At 39.8% G+C, this 8,645-nt stretch overlaps 1 protein-coding gene across 1 annotated transcript; it reads right to left on the bottom strand.

The window, feature by feature from the left end:
- Positions 1 to 1,003: 1,003 nt before the first annotated feature.
- Positions 1,004 to 2,722, bottom strand: LOC132786423 (peptide tarsal-less AA). The gene has a single exon (XM_060792944.1). It carries the CDS (start codon positions 1,727 to 1,729, stop codon positions 1,628 to 1,630), a length of 102 nt encoding a protein of 33 aa, XP_060648927.1. The 5' UTR covers positions 1,730 to 2,722; the 3' UTR covers positions 1,004 to 1,627.
- Between the last annotated feature and the right edge of the window lie 5,923 nt (positions 2,723 to 8,645).

An 8,645-nucleotide genomic window follows, 5' to 3' on the forward strand; every position in this document is an offset into this window, starting at 1 on the left:
CGAGAGCTTTCCGTTAGACGGCGGGCGGCATCGCAGCCAACCTTGGCAAAACAGCTGCTTTTGCCACTTGCGCTCTCTTTCTCTCTCTCGCGCTCTCTCGACAGACAGCCGATATCACTCTCTTGGTTGTGGGGGGACGCTCTCAGTAGATTTCCCTGAACTTCATACAGAAAAGCTAACGCGTCTATTTATAGCGCTAGCTGCACGACACATCCGCGTCGTCGTCGTCGTCGTCATATTGGGCTTGAGCATGTGTGTGCATCTGTTTGTGTGTGAACTTCCTGTTACTGCAGCTTGATGAGAGCTTGCGGTGAGTGAGCTTTTGAACTGATGTTGTGCTCTCGCTCGCTCTGCTCTCAGAATGCAATTCTCAGTTGTTGTTATTGCGTTTGCGTTTGCTTTTGCTCTTGTTGTTCGTGTTGTTTGTTGTTGTTGTTGTTATTATTGACCTAATCACTTGTGGAGCACAAACGAACATTGAACTTTTACTTCCGCATGCAATTTAATGCACTCGTGTTGTTGTTGCTGCTCGTGTTCATATTCTATTGATCATTTTTTTTGCCATTTTCGCCGGCAGCAGCAGCGGCGACCGCCCAGTGACATTAATTAATGCACACAGATTCATCAAATATGCGCTGCCCGTTTGAAAATTCATATTTTATGGCCCCAGCGGCAATTTGTCTGCGACGAGCCCTAGGACAACCTGTAACTCACTGAGCCAGCACATCTCTGTCTCTCTCTCACTCTCTCTTTCTCTGTCTCTCGCACTATGTGTGCGTGCTGCGACGTGCCTGGAAAATTGTGTAATTAAATGCGACAATTTCATGCGCCTCAGGGCGGCCAAGAAAAGAAAAAAGCATCTTGAGGATTATGTTTTTTTTTTTAAATATGTTTTTCTTTTAATATTATATTTGATGTGGTTGTTTTTTGTGTGGGTTTTGTAATATTTGTCATATATAAATAGCGTAATATACTTAAGTGCTACAAAATGTTTGTTTTTTGGTTTTTCTTTTGTTTATGTAATAATTATTCGTTCTCATTCTCTCACAAATTAACATATATATAATAATAATAAAAAAAAGCAAAACGATAAACACGTTGCGAAAAATTGAATTACATGTGTAAATGTTTAAAATTTTCGAAAGAAAGTTCTCAACAAAAAAAGGAAGTTTTGCTTTTGTTTGTTTCAAAAAAATGATTGGCGCATAAATATGACACTAAATTTAATACTTTTCAAAACCGATATAAAAATATATATGTTGTATATAGTAAATAGATAGGATATCGCTGAACGGTTTCAATCTTGTGAACAATAATTCTTGAATTCAATTAATCATAATAGGTAATAATGATAGTAATAATAATAATAATAAATAATTTATGTATATAGTCATAGGTTTTTAGGCATAGTAAAAAAACACTAAATACAAAAGCTTCAATCACGACAGTCAGCTGATTGATGGATTGAGGCCGCTCACTCTACTTTCTTCGACGCCGGCAGCTGGAAGTCTCCTCACGGCCACGCAGGCGCAACCAACGCGCGCCCCCAATCATGTCCAGAATTTATTTGGATAAGGCAAAGGCGGTGTGTTGTGTTGGTTGATGGTTTGTTTGTTTTTTTTTTTACCTAGTACTGTCCGGTAGGATCCAGTGCCAGCCTCTGCTTGTCGCGTGTGTCACGCGTGTCCCGTGGACGACGATAGGTGCCCGTTGGATCGAGATCGAGCATGTTGATATATTTTTTGTTTTTGTGTTGTTGCTTCTTGAATTTGACTGCCTTTGTTGGCTGCTGTTGACTTTTGCTATTCACTTGGTGGGTGGTGCCTTAGTAGGTGCCAGTGGGATCCAAAGCTAGCGACATTTTGTGACTTTTCTTGTTTCGAAGTATGACAAATTTGTGAAATATGATGAATAGATCAACGTTTGCTTGCTTAGTATTGGCCAGTGGGGTCCAGATAGGCTGCCATTGTGTGGGAATTAATTAAATGTGCTTAGGCTCCAGAGAAATGTTAAAACGTTGGGGTCTTTGGGTCTTTAGTATTGGCCAGTGGGATCCAGGTAGGCTGCCATTTGTATGCCGTGTAATTAGCCAAAAATACTTGAATGATTTCAGCACGATTTCAGCTGCTCCTTTGTTTTGTTTTAAATCAACTTTACGTTGTCATATATACTCTGTATAATATGTTGAACTTTATACTGGTTCTCTCTTGTCGGTGACGATGTCGAGTCGGTGTTGTTGCTGTTGTTGTAAGTTCTTTTATTATCACCAGTTGTTATTGACTGATTATACAGCAGGGCGCGTGTGTTTGTATGTTTATATTTAGCTTTTTTTTTGAGTGTGTAGTTGCTGCTGCTGTTGCTGCTGCTTGCTGCCGATGTTGCTTGTGGTTGTCAATAGTTTTTTTTCTTTTGGAAGTTTTTCGAGTCACTGACACTTAAATTCCATTAAATACTTTTGTTGTACGAAACTTTATTGTTTATTAATTTAAGCGGCTGCTTGTCGGCCTGTCTATTGTTCTTAGTTTTGTTTGCGTTTTGCTTATGAGAAACCGAGCAAAATGAGATATTTTCTTCACGACGGCAAAAAAAAACTAAAAAGTTCACAAGTTTTTTTTTGTGTTTCTTCTTTTACATCAAAATTTTTGTGTTTAGCGTTGAGAGTTCGCTGATATTTGTATTATTTTTGACTTTGATCTGCACTGTGATCTTTACTCGTCGAACGTTGTCGATCTTATGATTCAAGACATTGCCCATACGGCGTTATTTATATGGATCTGAATGTGCACAGAGGCGAGCGAGAGCGAGAGAGCGTCAAGAGAGCAACGCGCACATCGGAAGCTTGAGCTGCTGAGAGTGTACGGCTAGCGTGTGTGAGTGTGTTGGTGCAAAAGAGAACGATAGATGGCAGGTGTGTGTGTTGCTCTTAACAGTGTTGCTCTTGAAAATGGGAGAGCGAATGCGAGAGCTTCAGTATTTTCATTCATGTGAACAGCGTTGGCTCTCGCTCGCTCTCTTTTCTGCTGGCTGGCCTAAAGGTGTGAGGGCATACACGCACACACACACGAGCGCAGGCCCAAACACATACACACACACACGAAGACACACGCACACATGTCCGCCTCCACCTGGGTTTCATTCAAGAAACAGCTGTTTTTGTCAAACTGCGACACGATCGAGTGCCCTCGTTATGCCGCTGTCGCTGTCGGTAAGTGTGTGAGAGTGTGCGAGTGTGTTGTATGTGTGTATGTGAGTGTGTGAGTGTGCGTATCCCAGGTCTCTAGTCAGGTAGAACCGTTCGCCTATTGGTGCATTGCGTTCTGATCCTGCGGATCCACCTACATTTTGTAAGCCGCAGCTAATTTTGATCTTTATCACTCGGCCTCGAATGACTTGGCTAAAAATTAATGCGTTTTGGTTTTGGTTTTGGTCAAGAACAAGTAGTCAAAGACAAATACGCAAATACACATGTTAAGCGTTTTTGTCGCCAATGCTAAACATAATGTCTTCATGTGGCATAAGTCCCAAATTAATGATCTTTTAGCTGACATCGCCCACTTTGCGTGACATTTGCAGTGGCCTAATCCGTCGCCAAAGACCGACAGAAGGAAGGCTTAAGCCAGACATCTCGTAAAAAGGATAAACACACATTTGCCATGAGTCAGCAGCAAAATTATCGACGGATGCTTCCGCGAAATGCGATACACCAGCAGCCCAGCAACCAAAATGAAAAAAAAAGAGTCGGCAAAAAAAATAACAAAGATATTGCAGAATTCTCATTTTATTTTCGACTGTTTCAACCCAAAAAAAGAAAAGAGTAAGAAAAGATAAAAAAGGATAAGTCAGCTGGCGCACAAGATTACAAGATATGCAATTTACGGCACAATAGGAAATATAAATCCTTTCGTTTTATTACAACGAAGCTGGAGTTGTCACCGTCGAGATCATAAAGGGACTTCCGGCGACATCGGAGATCGGAGCTCGGAGCTCGCGTTGAAGCGGCACGAGCAGGCAATCTGCAACCCTTTGGCACGAGTGCACAACACACACACCCTTTTGGTTGGCACGAGTTGGCTGCAGTCACCTTAAACTTAAGATGCGAGGATCTTTAAGGAGGCGTTGCCCCATCAACAGTCTGCAAGCTGTTAGATCGACGTTGGCTAATCGAATATCGGTGTGATCCGCAGCCTCCTGCAGTCCGTTATTGTGTTTGTCCAGTGCCCCATTTGGATCTTCAGCTGATGTTGCCCCGGATATGCGGCAGCCGCGTTGCATTTGTGGCGCTTCCGTTTTGAATGCATTTCACTTTTCAAATGCCTTTCCTTTTTCTCTCGTTTTGTTTTTTAGCTATCAAATTCGTTATGCATCATTTCGGTTTTCCTTTTCGTTTTGCACCTTTTGTGGCCACGTGCCACAGGCCAAAGCGAAGGCAAAGGTAAAAAAAATATATCTGAAAATGAATGTTGGCACAACTGCTGTCTATCAATTCTCCCCCTCCCTGACGCATTTGTATTGTAATTCGATCGAATTTGCTTTTGGGGTCCCCGCGAGCAGATTCACTTTTAACGGCGGCTGTGTTTCGGAACTCTCTTATGCAATCTTTGCACAATTCCAGCAAACACCTTAAAAAAAAACACAAGAAGACGAAGAAGAAACCTACTGAAGTGATCTTGAGATTTTAGGTTTGAGCGACATTTCTCAGGGCAATTTGCAGAATGTGGGTCAATGTTTTGTTTTTAATTCTATTTCTGCATGCATAACAGTATTTTGTTTTTTTTTTTAATTTTTCTCGGTTTGTTTGTTTGTCGTAGTCGACTTTTTGCTTATGGCCAAGTTTAGTTGCTCTTGGACTTGGCCATGCAAATGCTGCAGTTTATCTTCAAGATTTTTAACAGTTAGCTCTTTTTTTCTAAATGCAGAAAATTGTTGGAGATAAAACGTTAATGCAGCGTTGACAATTTAAGCGCTCATGCATTTGGCTTTTAGCCAAGTTGCAAAGCGACTCTTTAACTATCTTCACAATCAAAGTTGCCGCATTTAACTGTAAGTAAATGACCCAATTATGAGAAACTCGCTTTGGTGCATCGCACAAGATTTGCAAATTCTGTTGGAAATTCTTTTACTTAAATCTAATTCTCAACCGTTCATATCAGTCTATGCCTTTCTTTTGAAAGCTTAATAATCTTCAAATTTCAAAGAAATTTTAAGTTCCATTTTCTTAGAATTTGATTAATGTCCATTTCACATGCTGGTATGCAAACGACTGCAATTAAGAATTCATTATAAATAACTTTTATTGGGTCAAAGCAAATTTATAAATGGAAATTATACCAAAAATTTACTCTAAAAAAAAAACCCAATTGTTGTATCAAAACAGATGTGAATCGATAATTTGCATGCCTACACAGGGAGAAATAGATTGCAAATCTTAATTTAGGAACTTCTCGATTTTAAAAAAAAATCCTGAAAGAAAGCTTTTAGGTAGAAAAAATGTTAAAGCAAGACTTCGTACTTCAATCCTCAATTTAAGATTAAGAAACCCTGTTTTAAGATAGAAAAGTTATCGAATTCAATAAATTTGTGTGTTATGTAAGTGTGCGAATGTTCGTACTATGCTCAAAATTGGTTCTTATATAATATAAATTTTAACTGGGATTTTTCCCGATTTTCATGAAATAGAGTTGATTTTAGAATGTTCCTTGCAAATGTATTTCTTTAAATTTATTTGAGAATTCAATAAATTTTAATCTAAAATAAGTTGTTAGTTTTCGCATTTATATTATTTTGATATATCAGTTTAATGCTTTACAATGAAAATAATCCTGAAGTAGATCAAATTCTAAAGAGAACAATTTTTATTAATTTTAAATTCTACCATAATTATTTAGAAAAATTATTATATACTTAATTTTTCATAAGCTTATTTATTTGCAATTAATGTATAATTTAAATACATTGAATAAACTTCTTCATGCTTATAATAAAACGAATGAGTTAAGATCACTTTATATTGTATATTTTAATCAGAGAATATTTCTAATTGCGTTTGGTAACTAACTAATTTTTGTTTAAAAGAAAATCTAGAGCTTGTTACAAACTAGCAATAAGCCTAAAATAAATGCGATTAAAGTAAAGTGAATAAATGATAATGCAAAGATCAAATCCTCGTATGTACATATATAATTATTAGTAGAAAGAAAAACTGTAAAACTTTTCTAACATAATATTTTTCTAAACTATCAATAGGTAAAAGACAATTCAGCTTAAAATGAAATGAAGTTGCCTAAAGAGTATACGAATGAGTCAAGGCAACAAACAAAAGATAAACCTCATATCTTGATTCTTGGTAAATGTTTCTGAGTTGTGCGGGTCTGACTAACGATCAGCAGATGGCGTTGGCGATCTGAGTGGTCGATGTGAGTTTGGCGATACACGTGCACGCTAATTTCCCAAAGCCAAGTATAAATTACATTGTGAACTTTTACTCTAGATTTGCGAGTTAAAGAATTAAATCAAATAAAACGTGATAGCTCGCCTTGTTGTTGATGATGGAACTTTTCCTCGATTTCCACACCATAACATCAACTATCAAAAAAGCGGCAGAAACTATCAGCAATCAGCAGCAATGGGACAGTGACAGTCTGAGAGCTGTGTGTAATGACAGCAGGCTGGCAAATATGTTAAATGGCCGACAATTGAATATGCTAAATCTATCAAAATCTCGAATTCCCTTCGTAACAGGCGCAACGCAAAGTTGACGCAAAATGCAAATCGGAGGTGGGAAAAAAAAACAATTTTGATGCCGTTTTGTTTGTCACGCTTAGCGGCAATTGCCGAAAACTCAATGAAAGGAAATTAGATAAGCAGCGAATGCTTTGTGGGTGGACATAACTTGACTGCCAAGAAATCTAGATGCCGTTAATGACATCAATATGAAGCGCTTTGAATTGCGCGTAACAACAAACAAAATCTGCATATGGCCAAAGTACGAGATACGAGATACGAAGTCAGTCAATGATTGCGAATCCACCAGAGAGATCATTACACAGCGGTCAAACGGTCATTGGCCTGCTTCTGCCTCAGCCTCAGCCTCAGCTTCAGCTTCAGCTTGCGCATCGCGTCAAGCGTCTCTCAGTCATCACGTCGCGCGTATCTTTCAGCTACATGTAAGTGTAAGTATCTGTATCTGTCGAGCTGTATTTGTATCTGTTGCGAATGCTGCTTTTGCTGCTGCTGCTGCTGCTCTGACTGTTGCTCACTGACTGGCACGTAAGCAGCAGCGGGCAGCAGTAGCAGCAACAGCAACAACAGCAGCCTCGGCATCTTTGAGCATATGTTGGCGCAGCTTACGCAAAATTATTTATGAAAACAGCAACGACTTTGATTCTGCTATCAATCAAGTCTATGGAAATCGTTTTGGATGCCACCGTCGTCGTCGTCGTCGTCGACGACGTCGTGAAAATTCCGCATCCATTTGCATATGCGACAAAGCAGTTTCGCCTCACTCCACCTCCACCTCCTCCTCATCTAATTATTTGTGCAGAGGAGCGAAATAGAACAGCAAAAAAATGGAGTTAGTGGAAATCGTTTTTGCTGTTGCATTGCAAACTATGAACCTTGTCGACGAACTATTACAGCTTTTGTTATTGATTTCATCATTTGCCCAGTCAATGGCCATTAGATGAATGCAATGCATAAAAGAGAAAGATACGCACACGCTTGCATAGAATCTAATGCATAACAAACGCGCCGCGTCGCATTTTGCATAAACTCGAGTTGCATGGCGATCATGGCAAATTGCTAACAAATGACAAATCAATCTGTTGGCAATCAAAAACTGACTTCCCTGTGGAGCTAGCTCTCTTTGCAGCAGCAGCAGCAGCAACAGCAGCGGCGATTTTCACCCAATAAGGAAGCAAAACAAGCAACAGCAACAACAACAACAACCAGAAACTGCAGCCAAGCAAAACAGAAAGAAAAAAAAAAGCCAGCAAAGTGAGACGAAGATTGAGACTAAGTAAGATTGCCACTGAGACTAAGTCAGCGACTGCGATTTAAAGAGTCAAGCGACTAGAGAACAGAGATTCAGAGACAAGCGACAAGAGACCACAGAAGACTGAGCTCTCTTTTGGTGTGGACTCTTCGGCTGCTGGCCCAGACCAGACCGGGCCAGACCAGTCAGTCAGCTAGCCAGCGAACTAGTTGGTGCTCAGTGGAGGTGAAGCGTCAGCAGGAGGAGGAGGTGGAGAGAGGGGCACAAAACATTTCTTGCTTTGGAAGTAAAAATAACCTCAGCTAAGTTCACTGGGGCGAGGTTGAATGAACTCCATCGAGCAATGTGTTTGTTGTTTGTTTGTTGGAGGGGGAAAATGCTAAAAAAAGAGGAGAAAAAAATTGTAACATTTTGTTGCCGTGTGTCGCGCTGGTTGCAATTGTTGCAGCTCGTGGGCAGAGCGGATATATCAATGAAGTGCCCTTTACTAATTCAATTCAGCGCGGACTGCAAGTTTCCATTTCCATTTCCACATTTCGCCTCAATTAAAAGACATGCGCAAAAAATTGTCGTGGCAGACGTTGCAACGTTGCGCGTTGAAACAAACAATTAACTTATCGCGAAAAAACTGTTTCCGGAAACTGTGCTGCCCACA

This window comes from Drosophila nasuta, chromosome 2R (assembly GCF_023558535.2).
Source record: "Drosophila nasuta strain 15112-1781.00 chromosome 2R, ASM2355853v1, whole genome shotgun sequence".
NCBI lineage: Eukaryota > Metazoa > Arthropoda > Insecta > Diptera > Drosophilidae > Drosophila > Drosophila nasuta.